Genomic DNA, 15684 nt, shown 5'->3' with positions numbered 1-15684 from the left:
ATATAGGCAACAAATTCTAGTTTGGCAATATGACAAACTCCTTTGAAAAGAAGCTACTTATTCACTCAAAGCAATTTCAAGATGAAAGACAGTCAGACCCTAGAGCCATATTCTTCTTTCCATAATAACAATTCCTCTAAGAGTATATCCATAGGATCTGAAGCCATTTTAATATGGTTTTAGGCTTGGGCTTGTGGCTACTCTGGTTCCCCCAGTGAGTAAGAACACAATAAGAGTGCTGCTGGATCAGATCAAAGGCCATCTAGTGTCACTTTCTGTTCTTATCATGGTGTGCCTGATATCTCTGGAAATAGTAATAGCACTCTTTCACTCATGAGTCCCAGCAACTAATATTCAGGGACATTACACCTGGTACTGGAGGTAATATAGCCACTAAGATTAGCAGCCATTATTGACCTATGATAGGAGATAGAGAGTTTTATCCTTTTGATTTTCCAGACATTTCAAAAGCTTTTTTACCATAAATTATGATAAGTTAAGCTGGAAATAGGAGCACTACCCTGCAGTAGGTCTGCTCTTACCAACTTATCTGTGCTAGATAGGCAAGGATATTTGTGCAAGCTTCTTAACTACTTTACAGAATTTGAAAGTTTAAGATTGCTCTTCAGGAAGGAACTTCATTTAGTTAGAATCATTGATAAAAGATATCATATTTTCATAGGCAAGCAGCTCCATACAGTTGTAGGGATGCACAATAACAAGGGTTTAAGGAACTCCTAGTTAAATAACCTGCAGCCAAGCAAGGGGAGATTGGGGTGGTTTCTCTGTATCGGATAGAATGCATTGTAGTCTGTATTCTGCTACATCCCTGACATGCTTCTCTGTCTCTCCGAGTGCTTTTAAGTAGTAAGTTTGTCCCCTACAGCATGGAGCAGATTGCACCAAAATGACTAACATTTTCAAAACAACTTAATGAGAGAAGAAGATACCTTACAGCCTCTTAGAAGATGTTCACCCTCACCTTGTCTTCCAATGACACGAGTTGAACGTACTATCACTATACTCAGCATGTTTTCTAAAAAACGAAGTAACACAGAAGTTCTTTTCTGCATTTTTGTTGGCTTGCCATCTTCTTTTGTTATGGGAAGTAGGAGTTTTCCATTTACTAGGACAACAAATCAATACCTCCAGTGCTCTCCCACACAAACACAGCCATGGAAGGCAAATGGCTGATAGTTAATTCTTTAATGACAAAAGCAACACTTACAGCACTTCCTAAGGTGCACCAGATGCACACGTGAACACACTTCTTGCACCTATATAGCTGGCATTAACTTTTCCAGGTTCACGCCTGGCGGAGCAGTTGAAGCAACAGTAGGACCATGCCCTCCCCTGGGCTTATGTATCCTCGTCTGATGGTGTGCATGCCTGTAACCTGAGACTGACTTCTCCTGCACAGAGGTTGTCCCTCCACTTCCCTCTTCAAGACCCTCCTGGTTCTAGGAGACAGCAGGACAGGGGATGATGGGGATTTAACCAGTTCACCTGTCACATGAAGAGCCTCTTTCTCTACTTCTGACACATCCTGCCCCCATCTCCACCTTTGACTGACCCTTCCCCTTCCCTCTGTCCTGGCTGCTGCCTTGTGGGTGGCATCAAACTCCATAAATCACTGCCCCCCTCTCCTGGGTCAGCCTCCAGACCCCCTGTCTCCGTCACACATTCACCAGAGCCCTGTGAGTCCCTGACAGGCTGTGACCTGTACACAACTAAATGGGGGTAAAATCTACTGAACACTGTAGGATTTTCTTCCAAGTCCATGGACAGGGATAGCCTGACGACTGCAGTCCATGTGTTGGTAACCTCGAGGTTGGATAACTGCAATGTACTCTATGTGGCAGCCATAAAGTCGTGAGCCACCCACCCCAGAGCTAACTGCTTTGGTATGGATGATGAAGTCCCCCAACACCAGCAGTCTGGAAGTCCTCCACACCACCTCCAAGATCAGTTCAGGCAGCAAGACTGCTAGGCAGCAAAGTGGGAGGTAACCAGCAGAATCCCTAATCTGTCCCGATTACACAACACCAGGAACAAACACTCTGGACCCCCACGGAACTGGACAGAGAGCCTGGCAAAAGATGAATATATAAATTTATTTATGTATTTTAGACTATTTTATTCTCATTTTTAAGATGCATACAAAACGGAGCACACCCATTAAAATGCAGAGAACAAAAGCGTTCCTTGGCACCCATCTATCAAGAATAGGTAAGAAGAAATTATATAAATCCCATGTGATGCAATGGGTGCAATTTTATGACCCAGTAGAATTGCCTTTTAGCTTCAATGAATCTTTTAAATTCCCTTAAAACATAAAGGAGATTAAATATTCATGGAGCTTTTCTAACAATAAACTCAAACTAATTTATCTTCCGGCTGCAACTTTGTCTTCTTTGTAACTGGCACCTTTAGTCTGAAAATATCTCATACTGAGATCCCATCAAAATAGCTAAAAATGGTGAGGATTCCCCAGAGTTGTAATTTTGATCCAATTTTGTCTAATTCTTCTGTCAAATTTGCATCTTGCTGTTGTCCAAAAGAACATTCATCACACAAAAAAACCCTCTTCTCTCTTTGTGCTCTTAAAGAAAAGGTACAAAGATTCAGTAAGACCTGAAGTGAGGAAGCTTTTTTATCACAAATTCTTCATTTGGGTGCTAAGTGATCTGCTTTATTTTCTCCATCTCTTGATGCTAGATTAACATAACTGGTTTTTATTGGAAAACAATCTTCCTTTTGTTAACTTCAGCTGATTACCTCTAATAGATGAAGTTAAACTGATCATTGCCATTCCTTTTTTAAAAAGCACAGATTTAAAAGTATTGCCTCCTCCTGAAGGTTTTGTTCTCTGGGGAGGAAGGAAAAGTTAGTGCCAACATCAAGATGCTTCTCAACTTAAAAACCATGATGATTCTCTCCCCCCCCCTCCTTATTTCACACACCATTTCAATATGAATTGGAATTAGAAATAATAAGGTGGCAATGTGAACACACCCTTTAGTCTCTTCGGCACAATAAAATGTTTGTGTCCCATCTCTTGCTCTATGTGGTATAGCTTACCTGTCCACCTTCTGCCCAAAACTATTATAATCAAGGGGCTACCAACACTGGGGGGGGGGGGACTGGAAAAGAGGGAAGGGAGGGCCAAGTTCAAGCAACAGCTCCCAGCCCAGCTAGAACTGACTCTCCATCCCAGATTGCCTCCCAAGGACCAAGGAGGCTGCCCAATCCTCAAATGGGGTTTTGCAAAGGTTTTAGAAAACTTTAACAAGGGATCGGAGAAGAAGTATGTCAAACAATTTGAGATCCCTGAATGATTTAGGGAATAACAAATGCCAAGATTTAAAAGCAAGAATGTGAAGTGCAACAGGCCTATATCAGTGAAGCTAAACAGGGCTTATTCCCTCGTGCACCCCCTGCCAAATCTGTTGTGAGGGTACCCTAGGCATCTGGAAAGATTTCGGGCACAGACAAAAGTCCTTGAAACCAACAGGATTTCACTGGATACAACCCATCAAACTGAAATAATACAGCACATGCTCCATAGCCATTTTTTAGGTTCAGGCTAAATCAGATATCAAGGTGAAGTACCAACTTTAGGCTGAAAACACTGCTCAGAAATATATTTACATTCTTGAATAGAAATCCCATCATAAATATTTGGTTGATTAAGGGTACAAGTTTAAGGGTTCAGGACTTCAAAATTCGCTATGTGGATTTTAGAATCAGACTTTGGGAGTGGGATGCTACCAGACCTATGTGAAATCTCTAATATGTTGAGGATTTCACAATGTATTCTGGAATACAGAGAGTTCTTTTTGCACTGTCTCTCAGCTAAAGCCATTCTTTTTCCTGTGTATACCTTCTTTATGATCATGACAAGTCTTTAGAGAAGATGATTGACAACCAGCAGGTAATATGATGTCATTGCACTGTTATCTGGTTTGAATGTGCAGATAAGTAAACCAGATTGTTAGTCAGTTAGACAGAAAATCAAATTTAGAAAGGGAGTTTGCTTTAAAGGGAGATGGCTAGATTTTTAAACAAATAAAGACATGCATAATTCACTTTTTCCTCAAGCTATGCTAGCTATATCTACAAGGTAATTACTATTACTTTGTTCATTTACTATTTGTTATTTGCTCCCTTACACAGTAATAGTACATACTTCTTCATTTTAGATTTGTAAGCAGTGGCTGGCCACATAGCATGGATGCTACAGTAGCAGGTTTCCTGCACTGTCAAGAGATTAGACTAGACTTTTGAGGTTCCTGACATGATTCTGTGAATATAAGAATTGTAGCTGAGTATATGAAGCAGAACATTCTAGAAAAGTCTGCCTCTACCAAAGTTCAAAGTAAGGAAGATTCCATTTAGTTGCACAACCAGTAAAGTTGCACAATTTGATTCAAAACCACCCTAGACTGCAAACTTTTAATAATATATGCATTAACAAAACATTACATGGGAAAAACTATGTGTTCACCCAGAGGCATCCTTCTGACATTTCTAGTGCAGCGAGACAGCACATTCCACAGTATCATCCAAGGAAGGACTGGAGTTTTCCAACTTGTTCAAGCCCTTGTAATTATTATTAGCATTTGTATATATTGATTTATATACTATGGGATGGGTAGTACCTCTGGTGGGGGACACTTTGTGCTCCTCCTGGGGTAGTTGGTCCACATTTGGTCCCTACCCTGAACTCAGTTCTCACCTGTAGTTCCTAGAAGCTGTCACACAGCATGTGACAGTGGCCACACCCCGGGAATGGCTTCAACTGGCTAGCTATACCAGGTGAGGATAGCTGATGGGTCTCAAACCCTCGGTAAGTTAGGGACTTCCCCTGCATGAAAAGAAGGCAATGGCAAATTGAGTGGACAAGACCAATAGTGGGTCCAACGGTCAAGAAGGTGGTTTCTGCACGTGCTGTAGAGGAAAGTGAGGGGCAGGTGGGGCTTCTCAACCTGAAAAGGTAGTCTATCTAGAAGAAGGGAAACTGATCCTCTGCTGCCTTGCAGGATATCTTCAGGGGAAGAAAAGCTAAGGAGTAAAACTTATACAAATATAGAGTGGAGTCCCTAAGATGGTTATATATGCCTCCTTCTGGCAACTCCTGCAGCTAAGCTGGTGCCAAACATATTGCTCTGCTTTTTTTGGACCACAAAAGCAAGGCCAAGAAGGGGATCATGTCTTCTGGGCAGCCCAGAACCTCCACGCACACTGCCCAGGCTTGAACCCTGGGAAGGTCACTTTGGTGTTGCTAACACAGGAGTCTGACTTTCCTCATGGGGGGACATTCCATTGTCTCTCAAGACAGATGAATGCCAATAATATACCCCACCTTTTTCCCCTGAAAGGGACTCAAAGCAGCTTACAGACAAAACAAATGAAACAGCTAAATAGACGAACACTCACTTTTTCCTTGGAACTTTCTCTTTATAATTCCTCTACAGTTATAAGCTTTGGATTACTAGTATCCCTTTGTTCTTGGTTTTGTTGATGTCCTTTAATGTAGGGTCAGAGCTTTCTTCAGTCTGTTTACTGGAATTACCCAATTATCAGCTCCTGCCTAAAGCTGCAAATTATCTTTAGAATAGCCATTAATATACCGAGAGTTTCTGGAATGTGTTGAAAACTCCTTTCCCCCGGCTTAGATCCAGTGCTCACACTCTTATCAGCATAGGAGCCACAGCTGCACAACACCTTCCAGCTCCACTGCAGTAACAGAGGATACAGGAGGAGCCCATGCAAGCATCTATACCCAATAACATTTGTTTATGGGGGCAGGGGTCTCCCATGATTCTCACATTATATGGGAATGAATCAACTGCTATGGCTCCTGTACCACTGGAAAAATGCAAAAACCCAGTCTTAAATTTCTGTACAGAACACTTAGATTCTCTGTCATTTATTCTACTGCTTCTACTGGACATGTAAGCTTACTGGTCAACTTCTCTTTTTTTACAGGAATCCAAATACCTTACACTCTTCTTAGGAAATGTCATATGGCAGTTGAGCTGAAAGCCAGAGAGGCATGGAACAAAATCTGTACTGTGTAGTACAGAATAACAGGCTTTTACTATGAGACAAGAGGCCTCAAATTCTAGACAATAAGGCAAAGCTGGGTCCAGAGAAAACTCACACAAGCAAGGGCAGATTAAGGTGGTGGGGGCCCTGGTGCAATTCCCAAAATAGGCCACCCTTCTCCCCAAAAAGCATACATGCAGTAAGGTACCACAAAAAATCTAGTGGTATTTTAAAGAGTAACACAATATATTCATTATGGCATGATGGGGAGGACCCTGAGCACATGTAGTTCACAACTTTTAGCAAACTAAGAACTTTTGGGGTGGGGGGCAAACCTTGATAAACAAAAAGAAAATACTCCAAGCATATGCACTTAACTCATCATTGCTTTTGTTCATTTCCTGCATTGGGCCTGTAATCAACTTAGCCTAGCCTACCTCACATGGCTGTTGTGAAGGTGTAGAAGGAAGTAAAAAATAGTGGCAAAAGGAAACTTAAGACATCAAACTTTTGTTCCTTTAACCAGACTAATGCACCTTTATTCCATAAGGGGTCATTATTTTCTACTCCTCCTCCACCCACAAATTAGTACAGTTCCAAAGCTTCAACCATTCGTACTCTGGCATGATTATTGTGTGTTCTAGATTCCTATGTCCCAATGAAAAAAATAAGGGGTAAGGAAACAATTGGGAACTGCTCTTACTTTTATTTTATCTTCCCCATCCCCCAACTTACTAAACTAGACCAGCTGAAGTACTGAACTGCTGAAGAAGAAAAATGAAAGAAGAGTTTGTTAAGACACTGAAAGATCTTCTGTGTTTCTGCTCTCCACAGTAGTCACAAAGCATCAAGCAATAAAGGTGCTGGCTCTATCCTTTGGCTTGTGCTAAAAGCACAACAAAGCATCTATCTGAGAGTCAGGCATGGTTCCTTTGACACTCCCTTCTCCCACAGACACACAGGCTGACAACAACCATTCAATATAAATAGACTGCACATACGAGATAAATCAAATGATGATTTTTAGGGATGAAGAGGTGACTGAAATAAATAGGGGTTAAGGGACACAGATGCTTTATTAATTATGAGATTTCTCATTTTTTTCCTGTGGAAGCAGTTTATTGCTGCTGTGAGGATGCTGCACAATTGAAAGTCTCCAGACTTTGTACGTAATCATAACTAATGGAGTAAACATAAGGGGGCTTTCTCTAATAGTCATTTTTATTATGAATAAAATAAAATCCCCAAAGTTTATTTAGCATTACATCTAATGATACACCCGAAATATACTGGATACTATAACAGGAGACAAAAGTTTATACACGCGTGCTCGCACACACACACACAAACACACATTCACTGTATCTTTCCATTTTTCAAAAAGTTACAATAGCTCTTTCAACAAAAACGCTTTCTCCAAAATACTGCAGCCTCAAATTCAGAGTATTCTAGAGAATAAAAGTACCACACTAGCCAGGCTCTCACTCTGACCCAATCTCCCCAGGCTTTGGAAACCAAACTGACCTGAATGCAATGAAAGACCCATAAAAATTCATCTCCTGTTGGAAGTGGCAAATCTTCCTGTAGCATTTACAGCTGTGGTGTATAGGGACCCATTTATTTCCAGGTTATCACCTTCCACCCACAGCAACATAAAAGAAAGGCTCAGAGACTGACAGGAATCAACAAAAGACCTCATTTCTTCCTGCAATGGCAGAGCAGCTCCTGGGAGAGCTGGGCAATTTGGAACAGTAGCTGAAGGTGGGAAAATGTCAACTATCTGTGAACATAAGGGCCTTTATCCAGATTATTTACAACCATATATAGGAGCTTCTGAACTATGCTGTTATGCACAGCATCTACTACCTGGACAACACTAGCACTGATTACAGTTCAACATTGCAGTTCAGCTTCATCAACAAACGATCATGTCCAGAATAAAACAGGAATAAAATTGCCATGGTGTATGGGGCATTCAGATCTTCTGCTCAGTTCCCTTATTCCTAGCGTGCAGTAGTGGTCATGAAGCCCACTAGATGACTTAGGGCAGTCACTGTCTCTCAGCCTAACCTACCTCAAGATAAAATGGAGAGAGAGAGAGAGAGAGAGAGAGAGAGAGAGGGAGGGAGAGGGAGGGAGAGAGATTAAATGTATAAACCAACAAACAAACTAGGGAAAAGTTTTATTTACTGACTGACTGACTGACTGACTGACTTACTTACTTACTTACTTGGTTATTATTATTTTGCCCAGGACAACCCAAACAAAACACCCCACAAAGATACATTAAAGCCAAGAGGAGGGGAAATACATTAAAAACATCCTACCCACTTCTAAAAGGCCATAGATAGTTAAAGGCCAAAGGCATGGTTACAGATGAAAGTTTTTGCTTGGTGCCTAAGAACATATTATGATGGCACCAGGCGAGCCTCCCTGGGGAGAGCATTCTACAAATGGGAAGCCACCACAGAAAATACCCATTTTCATGTTACCAACCTCCAGGTTTCTCATGGAGGAGACACAGGAAGAAAGGCCGCAGATGATGACAGCAAGGTCCAGCTTGGTTCATATTAGTCTCTAGATGAGATGAAGACCTCAGGGTATGGATTCATGATTGTAGGAAAGGTTGCCATTTATTTAAACATACTGTGTTGAAAAGCATACATCTTATAATTTTGTATGTCGGGAGGTACCAGGGCTTTTGATTAACACCCACCATCCCATTCTGAACTATCAACCATATATATGCCAGAAATTTGGGGATAGAGAGGAGGAAAGTGAAGAGAGGAGGAGAGAGACACTGACCTCCAGCAGAAGGGAGCAAACTTGACTTTACACACTAACTGATTTAAAGGACAATGTGCTAAGCTGGTCTTCAAAAATGAGCCACAATGCAGACAAGGCAAGTCAAAACCTGTTAAATTTAAATCTCATGCTGGTTCATGCTAAACTAGCAGCAAGAGAGTGGCTCAAGAGGAGTCAAAACAAAACCCTATAAATGACCAACAAGCTGATGATAAGAGGAGGAAGGAAGAGGTTACATCTTAGTGTAAACTGAAATCCAATTAACTCTCTTGGCCATATACTAACTGCTATGTTTTACCCATATACACATGCTGAACTTCCTAAGGAAATTTCTAAAATGATCTCTTTCTTCATTAATAGTATGTTCCTTGTAATCATCAAGTGATAAAATATTGAACAGGAAATTCCAAAAAATACCTCATGCTACTTTAATAAGAGGAAAACTCCTGTTTCCAATTTGCATTCTGTATGCCTGCATTTTAGCAACATAGGATTATTCAGGCAATTAAAAATTTCTGCTTACCTGATGCATTTACAATCACTGTGTAGAGACATAAAAACACAAGGCTTAGACAATTCTACTTAGACGGAGAACATGTATGAACACAAGTGGCATCATTCCATCAGGTCAAAGCATCATCCTGCATCTCTACTTGTATTTTCTGTGTTGGGAAAATACAGACTGCCTTTTGGGACACAGAGCACTTAATGGTCTTGCATGCTGTGTGAAATGTAATACAAAGTAGAGGTACATCTTAAAGATGTGCAACCTTCCCTTCAGATTTTAGTGGCATTCCCAAACACATCAATATGTATGTACCGCAAAAAAATGAACTACAGAAATAATGTGCAAAAGGAGGAAATACTTAGCGTCCACTGCAAGAAAAACCAGTGATGTAGAAAACACGTCTTACTCTTAAGTCATAAAAAACCCACTGGTTTTGACCCAAAGGCCATAATAAGCAAAGTAGGAAATCCAACAGGCATTATTCTCTACTGACCTGGTAATTAGTGGCATGATCAAAATGATTCAGAACGACCTGACCAAGGAAATAATGCTGCCTTTAAAGCTGGCAAAATTGGTGTTTTGATTGTTGTTGTTGCTATAAGTGGAAGTAGAGGGGTGGACTTTTCACTACATTTTTTATTCTGAAATGTGGGTTGCAGCAACAAAGTTTCATGTAAACAAAGTTTATATGTGAATAAGTGCTGCCATCTAAAGCTAGTTACTGGACATGCACTGTGTTTAATTCCATAAACTGAATACCAGAATATCTGAACAGCACTCAAGGCTTTTGCATACAATCCATCACATTTCTTCCTTTATTCTATTAGCTTTCTCAGAAATCATTTCTAGTCAGATTTGATTTGTGCAGTGACGGTACCATGGCCCTGCTCTATAGTTTTGCTGTAGAGCCATTTTTAAACAAAGAACAGCACGGCTCTGTACCCCAGAGAATTGCTCAGCTGGAGGAATATAGGAAGCTGAGATGCCTCAACTAAGACTATTCCCTTCCATCTAGCATACTACAGCTGAGTGGTTCTGCACTGGTGATGTGAAGCAAAATTGTGTTAATCTAGCAAAATTATGTATAACAATGTGTCAGAAGGCAGCAGGAAGCCTTTTTGATTTAGACAAGTCTTCTAAGGAGTGTGCTCATTAGAAAAAGAAATTAGCCAGCAAGGAGCTCTGAAGACAAATAGATCTCTGTTCCATGCAACCATTCACATCACATGCACTATTCATCACACCAGTCATTCATACATCCACATTCCACATGATCCCATCACCACTGACTGCACTAGCTGAAGGAAGTTTGCATTTTCCCAGCAACATAAGATACTTTTTTGATTGCGTGGAGAGTACAGTATTCCTGCAACAGAAGCACAGCCTTAGGGGATGATATATGGATCCCGCAAAGCAAATAAAAATAACACCTGTGCAAAAATGAACCCAGTAATATGGAAATGACTCAAGAGAAACACATGTATGTAAGCAGGATACATCCAACATGCCAACTGTACCTGGAGGAGCAACTCTTTTTCAACCACTTCTTCCGTCTTGCTAATAAGTCGTTTCTGCAATGCATGTATCTTTTGTATCAACTCATAGGTATTTGGGTCACTGGCCTGCATGATAGGAATACAAATTTTTAGTTGTAAGTTCTGTGCCTTGTAGCATGCCTAATTGCTCAAAACTTAAATGAATACCTTCCACACTAAACATGGCCTTACATAATAAAACTTAAACTTTAAAGCTGTTATTTATTCCCCTAGCAATATGAACAGCCCAGGCTACCAACCTAGACAGTAGCAGGTTCAAGTTGCTTCCACGCAGAGCAGTCAAGGAGATCTGTCTATACACCTCATTTAGGATTTGAGGAAGCATCAGTTTCATTGATCAACAGAACATGTGCAGGCAAGCACATATCCTGAACACAATAGAACGTAGTCACATGATTGTTGTCTTCTGGCCAGTAGTACCATCTTCTGAATTGTAACATTCATGCTACACTTTGTATTATTGGGCTTTCAAAGAACTTTTGATATAGCCCCTCAATCAATTTTTATTGCGGTCAAAGACCAGACGGCAAAGTTAACAATAACAATATATGCCACATCCACATGAAGAAGCGGATGTAATTAAAAATTGCCTATAAACTTATTTAAATTAAAAATAACACTCCTTCAGCTAAAATCTGAATTCCAGAGATTAAAATCAGTACTCATTCGTCAGCCATCACTGTCACCACAGCCTGTCTTGTCCTTGTTGCTATAAAACAGAGTTTTGCAACAGGCCTGATGATATCTAGATTTTTATCAGCAAGAAGTTTCCTCTAAGCATCCAGGAAATTTCCTTAATAAAGGTAAAAAAGCTCTCTTCAGGTACCACGGGCAGTGTAGAAGAATGTGCCCAATGGATTCAATCTCATTAGAATTGCATGGACATAATATTTGTTCAGCTGGGATTTCATGATATCTGTCCTCTAGCAGTGCTGAAGGGAGAACATTAAAATGGGCTCTGGAAAATGTCCAACAATGTTTAGCATTTGCTGGATGGGATATTTGAGATTTGTGCAGAGATTTATAGATTTTAGAGGATCAGATAAAATCAGTTTGGAATTCTATGTCCCAGATTTGTTCTTTGATTATATATCTGGCCCTTCCCATTTCCAAACTATTCAGGAGAAAGGCCATAAAAGGACAGTTTTCTTGTAATGCCCTTCCACCATTTTGTTTGATAGTTATTAATTAGCAACAAGGGAAACAGCCCAGTTGGAATCTTATTAAGTCTTAGCCATGTGTATAGAGTAACTAGCCACACTCTGGCTTCAGTTCTATATAGGCCCATCTCCAGTCACAGGGCTGCATTAGGGACACATTTACGGGTTCAGAGAATTGACCTAAGAAATCCTGATTGTATTTTTTCATAGGAGTCCAAATGAGAGAGGGGAACTAGTTGTATACCATGTAATAGTTGTGCTATAGATTTTTCAGCAAATAGTTTAACAGTAGCTGGAATAAAATTTCCTCCTTTTGCTCAGTGGAATCTTAAAATTGCTGCAGTACTTTTTTGGGCACTTGGAATACTGTGTATAGTTGTATTTTAATCAAAAAGTGTACTTTAGAGCTGAAAGATGTGCAGAAAAGGGCAACCAAAATTACCAAGCCGCTGTAACAACTTCCCTATATGAAAAGTTGCAAACAACATTTGAGGTGTTTCAGTTGGGGGTGGGGGGGGGAGTGAGGAGGAGGAGTAATAATAATAATAATAATAATAATAATTATACCCCACCCATCTGGCTGGGTTTCCCCAGGCACTCTGGGCGGCTTCCAGCAAAATATTAAAATACAATAATTCAGTAAGGGGGGACATGATAGAAATGATGAATAAATTATACATGGCATGGAGCAAGTGGATAGGAGAATGTTCTTCTCCCTCTCTCATAATGCTAGAACCCAGGGCCGCCCAATGAGAGCTGAATATTGGAAGTTTCAGGACAGAAGTGTTTTTTTACACAGTGCATAGTTAAACTATGGAATTTGCTGCCACAGGACGAAATGATGGTTACTAAATTGGAGTTTTAAAATGGGTTTGGACAAATTCATGGAGGATTACAATATCAATGGCTATTAGTCATGATAGCTGTGCGCCACCTTCAGAACTGGAGGAGGAATGTATCTGAGTACCACTTGTCGAGGAACACAAGTGAGGCAAATGCAGTTTCACTCATATATATATCCTGCTTACAGGCTTCCCATAAGTATGTGGTTGACCATAGTGCAAACAGGGTGCTAGTCCACATGGGTCTGTGGGCTGATCAGGGCTCTTATGTTCTTATACTGGTAGTTTTAGAATACATTGGCAAAATGCTACAGAGCGACTACTGTCATCAATTACTTCCAGAGGTGGTGCTCACATGGAAAATTGTGTTGACATGCACATTGTCCCAGAACATTTTATCAACAGTGATCAACATTGGAGCTGTTTGCCCTGGGGCATCTGCTATTTTGCTGCAGGGCAGTAGTGTGAAAGTTTAGTCACTGCAACATGCTGCAAGAAAAATCTCCTATGACAGCAGGGTCCCAGAAGCAAAGGGAGTCCTATAACAATGCAGGCAATTATAGGGTTTTCTAGCACAGGACTGCGAGCAGAGAGAGGGATATTAGCAAACCACATTTTTCTTATATATGCTATTGCTATTCTATCTTCACACTTGAAAAACAAATGAACCCAGTGATTCCTAATGAGATAGACTGCAAATACATTTCCGTGTGTTCTACAACCACAAACACAACACACTGGCTCATAATACTGGCCCTGTTTGCATTCCACAGTATGCCAAACTATGTCTTACAGGGGTTGCACAAACATGCCGGCTCTCAGAGAAGAGCTCCCATGCACTTTACTCCTCCCTAGTCCTTTTAGCACAATGTGGCAGTTAAGCCAAGGTTTGGCTCAGCATGTCATCTGAACCTGGCATCACAGTTTAGGTCTCTGCTCCTTAACAACAAGCTGCAACCACTGAACAAATGTTTGCATGAACCTGATAAGCCATTGTTTGGCTTATTGTAAAATGTGAACCAGGCTGCCGATAGAAGCTTTCTAGAATCCTCCCATCTGTTTACACAAACATGTCCAATTAATAAATTCCTAAGGACTAAAGCATAGATGCTTCATGTCTTTAACAGCCGAAGTGTTGATTTGCAGGAATTGTTCTATTTTTTGTTCTGGAGATGAACTGAGGCACTGTTACAAATTATTTCAACTGATTCTATATACTGGATGATCAAGCTATTTCAAAATGATTCTAGAATTCAAAGACTTCATTTTCTGCAAGTATCAAATTGTTGTTTATGTGTAAGATTTAGATGTATAGCTGACGTTATCCCATAGGCTATGGACAGGCTACAGTAAATATCTCTAAAATATAAGCAATTTCTAAGCATTTAAATTAAATTATATTCTATATTCTATCAGCTTCTAAAGGAGAAATTCCAGAATACTTTATCAGATGAAAATAAAGCATCAAAATATCAGAATTGTCTGCTGGGCAAATCAATACAACCAAAACATTGAGCTGGAGTTCTTCAGAAACTTGAATACTGCTACCAATTTGAGAGGTCAGCTGAACAACATTTGGCACTGCATAAAAGACCAACATGCATGCAAAACAGAAATCTCAGCAGCTTAAGAAATGTTCAAATGTATCATTTCTGCTCATGGATTTAGCTTATATTAAAGATCTTTATTTATTTTGCTTTCAGTTGTGAAGCAAACGAGTGTACGTGTTTATAATAGACTACACAGAATGTTGTACTGGTTACTAAGATTCTTTTCTTTCCCAAATTTATACATGCCCTTTCTGCTTCAACTCAATTGTTCTCTCTTCTGTTCTCTGTAAACTTCATCTAATGCAGCATTTCACATTTGACCATGGAAGAGTTGTTCCTTCTTTAAGGTGGGTGGGACTCTCTTTGAACTGTTTAATACTCTAGCCCCCTGTCCAAGTTAATCAACTATTTCACTCTCAATCTCACCTTCAGACCTTTCTCTTCTCTTTGGGCTTTATCAGTTTTCATTCTGCAAAACTTTCTGCAATCATACATCATGGAAGCAACACAAAAATAATTCCCAAATGCCTTGTGCCTATAAAGCCTGTCTGCCGTTAACCACCATAGAATATGGTGTGGAAATTTTAGCCTGTCTGCCCTTTTTAATGTCAGTTTGCACAGATTAAAATATGCTTTGCACCATGCTATCTATTTGAAAAACCGGGTATCTTTGAAAGGTGACACTTTACCTCTAATTTTCTCCATCTGTGAACATTCATGGGGTTCTCAAGCTCTTCCTCCAAGGCTCTACAGCGGGTCCGTTCCTTTAGTAACTCCTTCTGCATATGATAAACTTCTTGCCTTCAAAAAGTAAGAAATACAAACACCATGACCTCTGCAAAGAACTTAATATGAATATGGCAAAATGTTTATTAACTCTTTTATTTGGTGTAAGAGAGAAACATGTAGCCATCTCTCAGTACAATTCTTCTTTCGCATGTATTTACTAGTAATTTCAATTACTCAAGCAAACATTTCCAGCACTGGGTGCAGAAGAGTTTCATGATGTAATGCTATTTTCAGTCATCCCATTCGACTCTTGCCAAAAGCAATGGCAAACTTTCCCTATTTACACAAGGCAGTCGTTCAGAGGTCTGCTATGCAAAATACCAGCATTAGGCTTGTCACAAAGGATTTTTTTTACCTAAGAGACCAAAAATTAGAAGTCTTGTTTCAAGAAGCAAAATATGGTAAAAGGAAATATGGTACAAT

At 40.1% G+C, this 15684-nt stretch overlaps 1 protein-coding gene and 2 long non-coding RNA genes across 3 annotated transcripts in view; 1 reads left to right on the top strand and 2 right to left on the bottom strand.

Moving 5' to 3' along the window:
* LOC308477426 overlaps positions 1-15684 on the top strand; it is a 314602-nt gene that overhangs the window by 138009 nt on the left and 160909 nt on the right. The window lies entirely within an intron of this gene.
* Positions 1-15684, bottom strand: part of CFAP58 (cilia and flagella associated protein 58) — an 80359-nt gene that overhangs the window by 17537 nt on the left and 47138 nt on the right. Inside the window, exons 13-14 of the mRNA XM_081006345.1 lie at positions 15162-15273; positions 10882-10986 (exon numbers count right to left, since the gene is read on the bottom strand). Coding sequence (XP_080862471.1) covers positions 10882-10986; positions 15162-15273 — 217 coding nt within the window. The remainder of the gene's footprint in view (positions 1-10881; positions 10987-15161; positions 15274-15684) is intronic.
* LOC308477330 lies at positions 972-4869 on the bottom strand. The gene is made up of 3 exons (XR_013986494.1): positions 4739-4869; positions 2779-2869; positions 972-1036 (listed from the first exon to the last, which is right to left on the bottom strand). It is a non-coding gene; the product is annotated as an uncharacterized lncRNA (long non-coding RNA).

This window comes from Podarcis pityusensis (assembly GCF_964106645.2).
Source record: "Podarcis pityusensis genome assembly, chromosome: 5".
Lineage (NCBI taxonomy): Eukaryota > Metazoa > Chordata > Lepidosauria > Squamata > Lacertidae > Podarcis > Podarcis pityusensis.
This window is presented reverse-complemented; position numbering and strand designations above follow the sequence as displayed.